Source organism: Chlorella variabilis (genome assembly GCF_000147415.1).
Source record: "Chlorella variabilis unplaced genomic scaffold CHLNCscaffold_20, whole genome shotgun sequence".
Taxonomy (NCBI): domain Eukaryota; kingdom Viridiplantae; phylum Chlorophyta; class Trebouxiophyceae; order Chlorellales; family Chlorellaceae; genus Chlorella; species Chlorella variabilis.
Window position 1 is genome coordinate 691,754 of NW_005435068.1, and position 13,974 is coordinate 705,727.

The window sequence follows — 13,974 nt, forward strand, 5'->3', positions numbered from 1 at the left end:
TAGGCGATGTCGAATGCAGTGTAAGTAGCGTCTGGGAACCCGTGATCAGGCGCCGCCTGTGGCGTGCGCTGTGGCGCCGCCGCCGCTGCCGCCGCTGCCGTGACTCGACTCAACTTACAGAGCGGATTTGGAGCCAGCGAGGCTCATACACGCGTAATCCCGGTGTGCCCAAATCCCTGCAGCCCGCCTGATGGCCCCGAGGCGACCAGCCCACCAGCTTGCGCTCTCGGCAGCCTGGAGCCGGATGGCTTTGCCGCCGTCTGCGAGCATCTACAGCACGACGAGGTGGCGGCGCTGGCCTCCAGCTGCGCTGCGCTGCGGCATGCCGTGGCCAGCAACGATCGCCTGTGGAGCAGGTGAGCTGACATCAGTGGTTGGTGTTACGTAGCCAGCTGGAGGAGGCAGGAAGCCGACCGCACACCTGTGTTTGCTCTCCCTGCTGCAGCCTGTACGCCCGCCAGTTCCCCGAGCCGTGGCAGCGCCTGACGCAGCCCCCAGCGTCTCTGCAGCAGCATGGCGGAGCCGGCGGGGGTGTGGCGCCTGGCACCTGGCGGGACATGTTCCTCAGGACGCACACAGCCTGCCAGCAGGCACGTGGGTTGGCGTTGTCTTCAGCGAGGCGGTTGCCACATGCACTGGCGAAGGGTGGGGAGCCGCAGGGTTTGCTGGAACACACACATGTTTGCCGCTGCTCTGCCACGCCTCCGCCCCTGCAGCTGCGCTCCACCGGCCCCGCCAGCCGCGAATGGACCACTGACACCACGCCAGTGCACCTGGTCTCCCTGCACGGCAGCGGCGCCCGCCGCCTCACGCTGGCGGCGCAGGGAGGCACCCTGGAGATGCGGTGCACGCCATCGCCGGGCCGGCTGGCCCCAGACCGCTCGATACAGTGCTACGGGCACAGTGCTCGCGTGAGCGCAGCCGCTGTGCTGGATCTGGGTGGTGCGGTGCGCCGGGCAGGCATAGTGACAGCCTCCCACGACCAGACGATCAGGTGTGTGTGTGTGGGTGGGGGGTGCAGGGGGCTGGGAGCATGAAGGGACGACGCGCCGCCACGTGCTGAGCTTGCCGCCAGTTGTTTGCCCAGCTTTTCATGTCCTTTGGCAAAGGAAACCCTGCAGCGCACGCTGCATGCTTATAAGTATTGGCTGCCTTCTGCAGGCTGTGGTCCGCCAATGTGGATCCAGCAGCCAGCTACTATTACGGGCAGGCCGCACCCAACGACTCACACCGCCTGCCGCTGACCCTGCTGACCCCGCTTCGCACGCTGAGAGGCCACCAGGAAGCTGTGACCAGCCTGCAGCTGGTGGCGGGCAGCACAGGCGCGTGGAGTGGCGGGATGGTACCGAACCGACGCCGCCTCATGCTTTGACAAACAGCCGGGGCAGGTGCACATCCAGCCTTGCCGCATTCATTCCTCCGCTCCTGCTGGTTGCTGTGCAGGTGTCACCATCGCGGCCACAGGAGGCAAGGACCGCACAGTGCGCCTGTGGGGCTTGGCGCCGCTGCTGGCCTCGCCTGTGCAGGTGGGTGTGCTGGCTGGGCTCGGCATGGGGATGCTGTGCGATGCCGGGGAGGTGGGTATGGAAGCAGACAGTGGCCGTCCTGCTGCGCTGCGAATGCAGAAGCCTCAGATTGCCACGCTGCGGGGCCACGGCGCCCCCATCACCTGCCTGGCCATGGCAGTCTGGCAGTCTGGCGGTGGCAGCGCCCTGCTGCTCAGCGGCAGCCTGGACAGCCGGGTGAAGGCGTGGGACCCATGGACCGCGGCCTGCACCGGCACAGCCAAGTGCGCTGCGCCGGTGGCAGCCATGCAGCCTGTGGCGGCTTGCCCCGCGCTGCAGCCGCACGGCCTGCTGGTGTCTGGTGGCAGCGGGGCGCAGCTGCTGGACCTGCGCTGCATGAAGGCGGTGGCGGCGGTGGCCCTGCCACCCGACAGAGCGGAGCAGGTGCACTGCCTTGGACAGCATGGCTGGAACCTCGCGGTCGGCAGCAGCGACGGCGCCAGAGTATACGACCTGCGCGTGCTTTCCTCCTCTGCCGGCGCCACCTCTTCTGGCAGCAGCGGCGGCGGCAGCAGTAGGGACCTGCCCGAGCGGCTGCGTCTGGCAGGGCATGCACGGCCGGTGAGGAGCCTGCTGGCGTGGGCGGGCCTGGGAGGTCGGTCGTCGGGTGCTGTTGCTCTGCATCCCTGCCTGGCTCTCGAACCCTTGACCCATGCTGCCAGTAGCCTGGCAAGGCTGTTGATGCCTGGAACACCCCCCTGCCTCCGTCTGCAGGTCACCGCAATCCACGTGGACCGCCTGAAAGTGGTCACCGCCACAGACCGCAACGGAGAGGCCCCGGTGCGTGTGTGGTGCAGCGACAGCGGGGAGTGCCTGGCCGAGCTGGACAGCTGCCTGCCCCCAGCTGCACCGCCTAGCAGCAGCGGCGCGCCAGCCGACGGGCCTGGTGGCAGCGAGGAGCAGCAGGCAGCGGCGGAAGCAGAACCAGGCGGACCGCAAGGCGCAGCTTCAGCAGCAGCATACGATGGGCAGGAGGGTGCGGCAGGATCCAGTCAGCAGCCACCGCAGCGCCAGTACCGCCGCGGCTGGGCCGGGGTCACTGCGCTGGCCTGCCGAGGCGGTGTCCTGGTCACCGGCAACAGCGATGGAAATGTGGCTGAGCGGGATTTCAGCAAAGGTGGCCTGCCTGAGCTGGAGCGCAGTGGCGGCGAGGCAGGCTTGCTGGCTGGGAAGTTCTGGCAATACCATGCGGATAGGTTCAAAATATAGCTAGTGAGTTTGGATTGTAATCACTGTTGGGAATGCAAAATGGGAGGTATAGAATGGGTGTCATAGTCTGGAGTGGAGCGCAGAATGGGAGCTATTGTCTGGAGAAGCCAGCCTAGGATCCCCTAGCATGCTGCCGCCCCGCCACGTCGGCGCCGCAATGTCCTTTGCAGTACGACTGACAGTCACCATCGGCGGCGTCCGTTTGTGCTAGCACCTACTGACACAGCGCCGGCGACATGAGGCTCCAGGGGCCCCTCCTGGCCGCCGCCCTGGGAGGTGTGGTTGCTTACCTTGCGACCCAGACCTTCCCCAAACCCCGCAATTTCGTCAAAGTGACAGACAATCTGTACAGGTGCGCAATGTGGGGACGGATCGAGGGCCGCCGCTGTTCACCCCCCCCACCCCCACGCCAGTGTCGGTGAGCGGCCGCCCTGGCTTCCGACGCCCCCTTGCGCCTGTGCTTCCTTCCATGCAGCCTGACCGAGGTCTGGCACCTGCTGCCCTTCCTGCCCGGCATGCCCGTCACGGTCAATCTGGTGCGACATAGCGGCAACTGGACGCTGATAGATGCAGGGGTGCCCACGAGCGGGGCGCTCCAGCCGCTGGCGGAGCGGCTGGTGGCGGCGGTTCAGGCCACCATTCCAGCAGGAGACGTGCTGGCTGCCATCGTGTGTGAGCGGGGGTATGGGGGATGCATTGCTGCACTGCGAGTTGCCACCGCGGTGAGTTCAGCAGCTCCCTCAGACCGCATCCCTGCCTGTGCGTTTTTGCAGTGACTCACGGCCACTTCGATCATGTTGGTGCTGTGCCGCTGCTGATGGCCGCCTATCCAGACACCCCAGTGGTGATGCACCCCGCCGAGGAGCCGTTCCTGGTGGGCGACAGGCGGTACGCCGCCAAGGACAGCCTGTACGCACGCTGCCTGCGCTGGACGGGGCTGGAGAGCGAGGAGGGGCCGGTCAAGGCAAGTTGTGGCGCGTGGGGCCGGCGGGCGCAGGCGGGGAGGCGGGCCGTGCCAGGGGGCACAGCAGTCCCGTCCTCTCCTCCAGCTCCTCATCCTTGCTGCTTGCTCCCTCGCTGCCGCTCACATGGCGAGCTCGTCGCCCCGCTGCCACGCCAACCTCTCGACGTCGACCAAGCTGCCTGCCTGCCTGCAGGTGCCGGCGCCCCGGGCGCGCCTCCTGGATCTGTCTGTGCCAGACCTGCGGGAGTATGGGCTGAGCGACCTGCGGTGGGTGGCCACCCCCGGACACACCCCCGGCCACTTCAGCCTGCTGCACACACCCTCCCGCATCCTGCTGGCCGCCGACGCCATCTCCCTCATCAAGCCCAGCCTCAGCCTCTCCAGCTCCAGCGATGCCAACGACCCAAGGGTGGGTGGGGTTCGCCGCGAGGCATGGTTCTGGCAGCAGATGTTTTCGAGCAGGGGCAGTGCCTTTCGTCGGGGGCACCAGGTCGCGTCAGCACCCAAGCCGAGGCAGCGTGTCAGTCTCAGGCATGTGAAGCCCGCCAGCCCCAAACGCCTCTGGTGCCAGCTGCTCAACCGCCCACCCAGCATCTGGTTTGCCTTGCCCGTGGCGCAGGTGGTCACCACCTACCAGCCGGTGGCATCACTGCCTGGGATCACGCTGCGGGGACGCCCCAACTTCATCTGTCCTGAAAAGTGCGTGCCTGCTGGTCCTTGTGCCCCGCCCTGCCCTGCTCAGGGACGTGCAGCGGGACCCTTCATGCGACACCAGCCCAGCTGATCTCCGTCCCACACACACGATGTGGCTGCCCGCTCGGTTGCAGCTGCGACGACAAGCAGATCCGCAAGTCGTTCTGCTTGCTGGCCGCCGAGGGCCTGGACTACGATGTCCTTCTTGCAGCACATGACTCGGCGGCTGCCCGGGGCGGCGGCTGGGCCAAGGTGACTGCTGGTTGGCGGCGCAAAGGCATGAGCATTCTCAACAACAGCCTCTTGCAGCGCTCCTCGGTCCATGACAGTCCATGACAGCTCTTCCCCACCCCCTGTGTGTTTCTGTATCGTGCAGGCCGACGTCCAAGCCTATGCGCGCACCATGCCAGAGTGCCAGTAGGATGGCACCGTGGCAGGAGGCAGCGTCATGTGCCAGTGCGAGGGCACGCTGCAGCCCGCAGTGCGGCAGTCCTGCCACGGCTGCTGCATATACTTCAACGAATATTCATATTTTCACATCCTGCTGGGGACTTGTGTTGTTTATGATGGGTCTCTTGCACCAACTACTATCTATTTTCCCACATACTCATCATGCCATGTCCCTCAGGCAGCCATGGCTGGTGTGCGCCGCACTGACATGGTGCATGAGCGGCTGGCGCAGCGAGCGCGAGGCACAGCGCAGCACCGCCGCAGCCGCCTCGCCGTCGTAGTCGAACCGCAGCACCACCACCAGCATGAACGCTCCCATTGCACTGTTTGCGGCGGCCGTGCCCCACCACAGGCCCTGCAACAGTAAAGAGGGTGCAGCAAAACGCCACAGTCCTGGCACATCAGAATGCGGGGCGGAGGTGGCGAGGCATGGGCCGGTATGCTTGCCTGAAGCCCCATGCCACGGGGGAAGGCCAGATAGTAGGCAAGCGGGATGGCCAGCACCCAATAGGAGAGGACGTTGGTGATGGCTCCAATCTACACAAAGAAGGGGAGCAGGGCAGAGAGCGGCCCAGGCCAGCGGTCTACACCAAACCCACAGGAGTAGGTTCGGAGCTGCCTTATTTCGTAGGTGGTGGGCACGAGCGGCGCTGCGAGCAACGTTGCCGGCCACCCGCCGCACCTTTTGCTTGCCGGCGCCGCGCAGCAGCGCCTGCAGCGCCACATTGGCGTTGTCCCCCAGCAGTGACACGCAGAAGATGGGCAGCAGCTGCACCGTGGCCGCCACCACAGGCTCCACATTGGTCAGCAGCCGCACCCAGCGGTCCTGCAAGAACCGGGCAGGTAGCGGTGAGGCAGCAGCAGCAGATGCCGCAGCAGCAGCATGCCCGGCACCACCAGCACCACCGGCACAGCCAGCAGCACACCTGCAGGGTCATGAGCAGCACGACAAAGGCCGCCAGCAGCGCCAGGGTCATGGCGAAGCCGGCGAGGATGGCTCGCCGGGCGGTGTCGGGGCAGCGCGCCCCCAGCGCGTTGCTGACCCGCACAGAGGCAGCGATGGAGAGGCCAAAGACCAGGGAGAAGCTGCGCGGGGGAAGTGGGTGGCGGGGCGGCCGGCAGGCAAGGAAGCCGGTCGGACATGCAGCACTGCCATGAGCAGCTCCGTGCCTTTACACACTCGGGAGCCTGAGCGCACAGGAGGCGATCCTTGCGGCGCGGCCACACAAACCCGAGACAACAGGCGCTGCTGCAGCGGTGGACCCACATGATGCTGTTGGTCACCGAGCAGAGGCCCATGACGGCGACATCCCGCTTGGCCGTCGCCGTCCAGCCAGCCATGAGCAGAAGGCTTTCAAAGCTCCACCACCTGCACCCGCATGGGGCGGTGGGTGGCCAGCAGCTATCCCCACAATGCAGAAGCAAACCAGGTGCAGCCGTGGGCAGACTGGGCCGCATTGCTCACTTGCAGCCAATCATGATGACGCTCGGCAGCGCCAGGGTCAGGTACTGCCCCCACCCCTGCAGCGCCTGCCGGCTCCAGCCGTCCCATGTCGCCCCCAGCCTGCCACGCATGCTGCGGCAGGGAGGCGGGGCAGGCGGGCCGCGGCAGCAGGGCTGCGGGCATGAGGCAGGCCCTGGAGTGGCTTGCTTGTCGGCAGATGCGGCACCAATGCACTGCTGCACGCCAATGCCCCCGGCCAGGCTCACCGCATGTTGCGCACCACCACGTAGCCTCCCAGCAGCGCCGCCGACGTCAGCTGCAGCGCCACCACCGCCAGCGCTGCGCCGTCGAGGCCCAGCCCCAGCGTGATGATCAGCAACCAGTTGTACAGCGGGGTGAGGGCCGCCGAGATGAGGGTCACCACCACAGCGGGCCGCACGATGCCCTGCAAGTGGCAGGGCCTCCCGTTGCGTGCAGCGGCAAGGACGGGGGAGGCAGCGCATGCCATGGGTGGGCTGCGTGCCTGGCTGTCTGAGCCCCCCCAGCTCCCACGCCCACGGTCGCACCTGTACGATGAGTATGCGTTTGCAGGCCTCGAAGACGCCGATGCAGGGCAGCGAGGGGGCCACCAGCGCCATGTACCGCGCCGCTGCCGCCGACAGCTCCGCCTCCTGGCCCAGCGCCAGGAACAGGCGCTCCGAGCTGCAGCGCCCACCACCACGAAGCTCAGCATGGGCGGCAGGCTGAGCCACGATTGACAATCTGCTGGCAAAGCAACCTGGCAGGGGCGCCCGCCGGCCCGGCTCTCACCGCAGCCACGCCAGTGCGATGAGGCATCCAAACAGCAGGTTGACCAGCAGCGAGCGCTGCAGAACCACGCCCACCGCCCGGAAGTTGCGCGCCCCAAACGCCTGCCTGCAGGCGTGACCGAGTGGGGCAGCAGGCAGGGATGGTCGGTCGACACGAGGGCCAGCGCGGCAGGTGTAGCGCTGGCGCACAGGCAGCCGCCCGCCGCTCCTGCCGCCCTCCCATCCATCCAGCTGCCCACGCTCACCCTGCCAGCGTGTCAATCGTGCCGCACATGCCCATGATCACGCACTGGCCTGCGTGAAGGATCCAGGGTGTCGTGGGGAAGAGAGCACAGCAAGCCCGCCAGCAGGCGGGCAGGCGGGTGCAAGGAGGTTCACCCACCGGTCACGTTGAATACCGAGGCTGCAAGCACCGCCGCAGACAGCTGCAGGCTGCCCAGCCGCCCCACGAACGACACGCCCACGGCATTGATGGAGAAGGCTGCCAGGTTGGCAAACTGCGGGCAGCGCAAGGCAGGGACGGGGGTCGGGTGGGGCTGCCAGCGGGTGTGGTTGCTGCCTCCTGCCGCACAGCCTGGGCAGGCGGCTCACCGCCAATGGGACCGCTAGGGTCAGCAGCGCCCAAGCATCCTGGGCCCAGACCGCCACGCCGCCGTGCGCCGCCTCCTCCTCCTTGAGCGTCTGCTCCAGCGAGGGTTCCAGGACCAGCGAGGGCTGGGCCAGGATGGTGGGCATCGGGGTCATCGTCACAGCCATTGATGCCATGGTGGTGGGCAGCATCATGGACACGCCGGCGTCATTGTCCCAAGCCGCCTCCCACGCCAGCCGACGGCTGTCTGACGGCGTCAGCAGCGGGGGGCCGTCCCCAGGCGGCAGGTCGGCAAAGGGCGAGGGCCGATCGGCCAGCGCCGCCGAGGACGCGCTATGGTCACGAGAGGCGTCGGGCTCGTCCATGTCGGGCGTAGGCGACTGGGAGGCCACCGGCGGGCACTTCGGCAGCTCGACAAGGCACTCCCTGTTGGGCAGCAGGGATGTAGCTCAAGCTTGCTCTGTCTAGCAGCAGCAGCAGAAAAAAGCTTATAACTTTCGGGTTCGCACTAGGGCATGGACTCAATGGCCGCCGCGCCTGTCCCGCCGCCGCCGCGACGCCATGCAGATGCATCACAGCACCCCTCAAAGCCCTGTGTGTGTGTTGGTAGGGACCGGATCACCAAAGCTAAAAGGCACACTTGCGAGCGTCTCAGCGCGGTTGCAGGGGGGCTGGCGAGATCCGCAATCGGGAAGTGCTGACGGGCAATGGCCCATGCCTCGCGCTCTCGCGCCATTCTTACACACTTGACTGCATTTACAGCAATGCCCATCGTGCACTCAGGGAAAGCGGCAAAATTGCATGGGAAAAGCCTGCTGGGCATCAACGTTTTGACGGCGGTGGCGCGTAAGCAGTAACACAAACCCACGTGGTGGAGCCCGATGTAAGCATATCAATTGCCAGCTGCACACACTTGGTTCCTGCAATAACCGGGGACGTGGAGCAAGTTGGAGGAACAGAGCAGTGGGTTAGGTTACTAACAGTGCTGAGCGGCCCAAGCCGCCTTACCGGGGCAGCACTGCAGTCCTCCAGCCGCCGCCCCACACGGCTTGTTCCTTGGGGCGCATTCCAGAAGCTGCGATCCTGCATCAATAAATGGAGGCGCCTCTTCTCCAGCAGGCGCCACTGCTTCGGCGGGAGTTGGTGCGCCCAGGGGGCTGGGCGCCGGCGCTGCCGCACCTTGCAGCAGCAGGCGGGTGGGCCGAGCCTGTGTGTAGCAGGGGGGGATACACGGATGAATATCAATTTTGCTGCCTGTGGCGCGATTCAGCGGGAGGCGCAGCCGAACGCGTTAACGGTCCGCCCGTGTGCCCACTGCAAAGGACCCCCTCACCTCGGCTGCCAGCAGCAAAGACAGAGCTAGAACGGCTAGGAGGGCATGGGACGCGGCACTCGGGGCCATGGTGTTCACCGGATGGCTGCTGCTCTCTCTGGCCAAAGGGCGAGACCCAGATTCCTTCCTTCTGTGTCTGGTGTTGGGCGAGGATCACATTTTTCGCGCTGCGTGCGATTCGGGGGGGGGCGACATCTGGCACAAGGCAGCGCGGTCGCCACCTGTCGTCGTGCCTGCCGTGCCCGAAGCAGGAGCACCGTCATCCAGCCTCTGCCGCTTGATGCTGGCTGCTGCAAGGCGTGGTGCCTCGAAGGTGGCGGTCCATGAAGGCAAATACCTGCAGGAGGGGAGGTGGCACACTGGATGAAAACTGGGAGGCGTCATCCAAAGGCCGCCAGCTCAGCCCCCTCACCTGCTCCCACATGCAGGCGGTGCACTCGTGCCCGCAGCCAGGCACCACATACAGCTGCAGCTTGTCTGCGGCGCCGTGACGCTCGTATGCCGCTCGAACAGCCTCCATCGCTACCTCCACGCCCTGCACCGCACGTGCCGGGCCAAGGCTGCAAGGTCAGTACATGCCGGCAGCGCCATTGGCGCCCGCTGCTGGCAATCTGCTTGGTATGGCACAGCACGGTGTCCAGGAATCAGCCGCCCCAGCCACTGAGCAGCACCTGCATTGGGCACCGAGGGTCAACCTCCCCATTGGCCACCAGCAACGGGCGGGGGGCAAGCAGCGGCAGCGAATGAGGGGCATCGTAGCGATCGAGCAAGCCTGCACAGCATGGCCGGGGAGAGCCACCTCAGGCGTGCAGGGGATGGAAGCACCGGCGAATCCACGCAGTGGGCTGCCTCCAGACCATCTCCAAGCCGGGGGACGCATGCCACAGGCGCGCCATGCGCTGCGGCAGCTCACCAGGCAGTAGCTGCTCCCACACCGCCGCCACCACCTCTGGGCTGACTTCAGCACCTGCTGCAGTGCCCTGCTGCTGCTGCTGTGCGAGGTCTGCTGCAGCTGCCTGGAAGACAAGGGGTATGCTGCCCACGCGGCCGTGGTACTGCTGCTGCTGGACCGCCCAGCTGCAGGCAGGCAGCAGGGCACACGTCCCCATCAGTCCCTGTACCCACCCGCCGGCAGCCTCCCCCATCCCCAGCGAGGCTGCCAGCACCAGCGACCAAAGCGTTGCTGCACGCACCCAAAGTGCTGCACACCAATCATGGGCGCCGCGACAGCCACACGCACGTCCGCCGCCGCCGTCAGCCAGGTGTGCATGCCGCCCAGGCTGACCCCTGTCATGCCGATGCGGGCAGCATCCACGTCAGGCCTGCACCGAGAGCGATGCGGCAGGCTATAAATGCGCGGCGTGGGTCACGGAAGGCAGCCTTCAAGAGCAGGCGACTGACAGAGTTGTGCAGGCAGCCGAGCCAGGCGCGGCAGGCGGCTTGCGCCGCCGCCTCCTTGCCTGTGTTGCAGCCAGTCCAGCAGGCGGTGAAGGTCCCACACATTATCCAGCAGGAAGGGGCGCTCTCCGCTGCGCCGCCACGCCCTGCGGAGGGCAGGGAAGGGGCTGCAAGCATAGTTGACCCCAAATCGCTTTCCTGGCTGCAAACCGATAAATGTGGGTCCTGCATGGGCCCCGATACTAGCCAATCAGACAGGCCAGGCAACAGGCCCCGCCCCGCACCTGACCAGGGCCTGCTCATAGCCGCCGCGGCAGTCCTCCAAATCCACGCTGCGCTCTCCATGGTATCTGCAGTCGACCGCCACCGCCAGGTACCCGCGCCGAGCAAACTCGGCTTGCTGCGTCGCCATGCTGTCCTTGCTCGCCCCCGTGGCATGCAGCAGTACCACCGCCGGCAGCCGCTCCTGCTGCGCACGCGCCCGCTTAACCAGGCGCACGGGAAGCCAGGCCTGGGAGGCGGCATCGCTGCTGGTGGAGGCCGCGTCGGCGTCGGTGCAGAGCTGCACCTCCTCCACGTGCAGGCCCTCAAACGCGGCAGCCAGCTCGGGCGCCATGGGAGCGCCAGAGGCGAGGCCGGGCCGGACCTGCGCAGCCAGCTTTCCAGGAAGTGGAGACATCGAGGCATGAATGCAGGGAGCCTGACTCTCGAGGCGCAAAGCACTTGCGCATTGTGCCGCCGACAGCGTTGCCGCCCGACGCACCTGCAGGGTGGTGGGCACCCGGCGGCCCCTTGCCGCCGCCTCTAGCAATGCTGTCCTTGCTGGAGGCTCCTCCATGACGCCACGATGTGTGTTGTGTGAGGCGGAGGAGCACCGCTGCTCCCTGCAATGGGCGGGCAGCTGAGGGCGTCGCAGGCAGGGCGCCCCGCGAGCGAGAATTGGCATCCCACGTCCGCCAAGATTGAGCAGGCTGATCGTGGTGAGTTGCATCACCCCTCCGCTCTGCCAGCAGCTGCCGGCAGGGCACCCATGCCCTGCTGCGAAAAATCAGGCCTCGGACGTCCTCCTCGACTTACCACCCGCACCTCAGGCGAATCTGGGGTGCCACGGCTGGTGTGAACTGACGCCAGCCGTGACCGTTGGGTGGTTGGGGCAAGGCTCACGATGAGCAACCCCACGTCCCGCTACTACACTGCAGAGAGCGGGAACACCGGCAGCGGCCCTTTCCACACCGCCTCGCAGTCCCTCAATGGCGGGACCGCCGGCGGCAGCGGCGGCGCCACCGGCGCCACCGGCGGCAGTGCTGGCTCGGTCAGCCTTGCGCCGCCAGCCTGGGCGGCACGCCTGTTTGGAGGCGGCGACCAGAGGCAGGAGCACAATGCTGCTGACGATGATGACATGGTGCAGCAGGGCAGCCTGGAGCTGGAGGGAATGGAGTCGTTGCGAGAGAGCAGCGTGGTGGTGCGGCCTTCGCCGCCGCCGCTCAGCGACGCGGCCACCACGCCCCGCTTTGGCGCCGCGGCACGTGCCGCGGCTCCCTCGCCGACTCAACTCCAGCAGCCTGCGGGGTCCCGCCGGTATGCAGCCGAGATGGCAACCACGTATCGGCCGCCGCCGCCGCCGCCAGGAGCCTCCCCTTTGGGAGAGGCCTATCGCCTGTTTGGCCAGCCGACGCCGGCAGCAGCAGTAGACCCGGCAGCAGCAGCAGAAGCGGCATGGTCAGGCTATCAAGAGGAGGCGCCCCCGCTTTCACAGAAGCAGCTGTTTGGGGAGCAGGCGCTGCCGACTGCGCCGCCGCCGCCGCTGCCGCCGGGGCGCTTTGGCTGGTTCCGGCACCCACAGCCGGCGGCGGCGCCCGCCGAAGCGCTGCCTGCTGCTGCGGCAGCCGACCCGCTACCTGCAGCCAGCTGGGGCACCAGCAGCCTGTCGGGCCCCACCAGCATGCCGCCGGCGGGGACTGGGCTGCCGCCGCCGCCGCTCTTCCGGCCGCCCTCGGCTGCCTCCATGACGCGCATCCCCTCCTCCCAGCAGCAGCTCCTGCCGTCAGAGGGTGCGGCGCATGGCGCCCAGCAGGTCAGCAGCCGGCTCAGTGTCGCCTGGGTTACGCCGCAGGGCGCGCATGCCCGCATGCATGGATGGTTGTGGGCTGCTGGCCGCCTGCTGCTGCTGGTGGTGCCTCGCCCCGACGCCCCGGTGCCCTCTGGTGTGCAGCGTGAGGAGGACGGCAGCGGCGGCAAGTCATCCCCCAGCAAATCCATAGATGCCTCTACTTTCCACCTGGATGCCTATGCGGGCGCCACGTCCGCGGTGGAGGAGGCGGCGGCCCGCGTGGGAGGCCAGTCGCAGCTGGGCGGGCAGCGCCCCTCCAGGCAAGGCACCGCCCACTGCCACAGCCGTCTGCACGCTGCTGCTGTGCGTCGCTGGCCCTCTGCTCCTCTGGTAGCCCGCCCCGCCTTCTTCACTCGCTGCCTGGCTCGCCTGCCGCCTGTGCAGGACGGCGGCGCTGCGCCAGCGCCACCTGCGCCAGCTGCGCCAGCAGGACCGCGACCAGTTTGGGGTGCCGGTGGCCTCCTCCGCCCGCCCCTTCAGCCTCTGGGCCTCGCCCCAGAAGATCGGAGAGGCGTGCACTGGTGAGGGAGGGAGGGAGGGGAGCGCAGGCGTGGCACCTGGCTTGTGTCTGCCCAACCGCTGCGGGGCTGTGGCTCCCAGCCATCACCAGCAACAACCACCTGTCAGCAGCATGCCGCAAAGCCGCTGATCTGGCTGCTGCACCGCTGCTGCCGCCTGCAGGCCTGGGCGTGTACTTTGCCAGCGTCAAGCAGTTCATCGTCGCGGCTATGCTGCTCAGGCAAGGGCGGCGGGGCTGCCTGAAGGCAGGGTTTTGCCACCCTTCTGCTTGGCGGCCTTACCGTCGGCTCGGCCCTTCACTGCTTCCCTTCACTGCTTTCCTCGCCACTTCAAACCGTCTATGAAGTCCGGTTGGATGCATGAGGTGAGCTGGCCCCAGCCCCATGGTGGTCCACCACATGCCTCCCTCCCTCCCTCCCCGCAGCCTGGTGGCCATCTACCCGCTGGTCAGCAACATGACCAGCCAGAGATGGGCGGATGGGTACACTCTGGAGGTGGACCAGGTGGGCGTGGGTGGAGTGGCGCAGCAGGTCGTGAAGTGAGACTCAGTCGGGGAGATGGGGTGCCAGGAGGGCCGGCGGTCGTGCAAGCTGCGCTGCCGGCCTTGCTTGAGAGCGCATTCGATTGGCAGGACGGGGGCACCGGCACAGAGCGTGCCGTGCTGCGCTGCCTGCCGCAGGCGCCGCTCCAGATGTGCAGCAAGGGCTGGGACACGAGCAGCTGGGTGACGGGCACCACGGCGGGCAGCCGCTGCAGCAGCTCCACCTACAGCAGCAGCTTTGACTGCCCCGCCGTCTGCACCTGGACCTCAGCAACACTGGCCAGCAACCCGCAGTGCGCGGGCCTGCCCCCCCCCATCCTGCCGCCCGACGCACACAACGCCAACGCCAC

The 13,974-nt window shown here is 67.3% G+C and overlaps 4 protein-coding genes across 4 annotated transcripts; 2 read left to right on the forward strand and 2 right to left on the reverse strand.

Annotated features, from left to right (window-relative positions):
* Window positions 1–6: 6 nt before the first annotated feature.
* Window positions 7–2,774, forward strand: CHLNCDRAFT_138440 (hypothetical protein; the record flags this gene model as incomplete). The annotated part of the gene is made up of 8 exons (XM_005844834.1): window positions 7–20; window positions 183–356; window positions 446–533; window positions 717–994; window positions 1,162–1,331; window positions 1,444–1,526; window positions 1,626–2,126; window positions 2,280–2,774. 8 exons carry the CDS (start codon window positions 7–9, stop codon window positions 2,772–2,774), a joined length of 1,803 nt encoding a protein of 600 aa, XP_005844896.1.
* Window positions 2,775–3,010: 236 nt separating this feature from the next.
* Window positions 3,011–4,852, forward strand: CHLNCDRAFT_138441 (hypothetical protein; the record flags this gene model as incomplete). Its single annotated transcript, XM_005844835.1, has 7 exons — window positions 3,011–3,126; window positions 3,250–3,446; window positions 3,548–3,732; window positions 3,932–4,147; window positions 4,358–4,437; window positions 4,566–4,683; window positions 4,808–4,852. The coding sequence occupies 7 exons, from the start codon at window positions 3,011–3,013 to the stop codon at window positions 4,850–4,852; spliced, it is 957 nt and encodes a 318-aa protein (XP_005844897.1).
* Window positions 4,853–5,055: 203 nt separating this feature from the next.
* On the reverse strand, window positions 5,056–7,607 carry CHLNCDRAFT_26336 (hypothetical protein; the record flags this gene model as incomplete). The annotated part of the gene is made up of 10 exons (XM_005844937.1): window positions 5,056–5,418; window positions 5,564–5,707; window positions 5,808–5,967; window positions 6,149–6,250; window positions 6,347–6,445; window positions 6,592–6,770; window positions 6,892–7,027; window positions 7,136–7,240; window positions 7,380–7,428; window positions 7,517–7,607. Coding segments are annotated over 10 exons (1,428 nt in total), but the record flags the coding sequence as incomplete, so codon positions are not given.
* Window positions 7,608–9,477: 1,870 nt separating this feature from the next.
* Window positions 9,478–10,983, reverse strand: CHLNCDRAFT_9217 (hypothetical protein; the record flags this gene model as incomplete). Its single annotated transcript, XM_005844938.1, has 6 exons — window positions 9,478–9,591; window positions 9,728–9,828; window positions 9,970–10,133; window positions 10,250–10,378; window positions 10,454–10,600; window positions 10,739–10,983. Coding segments are annotated over 6 exons (900 nt in total), but the record flags the coding sequence as incomplete, so codon positions are not given.
* Window positions 10,984–13,974: the final 2,991 nt, after the last annotated feature.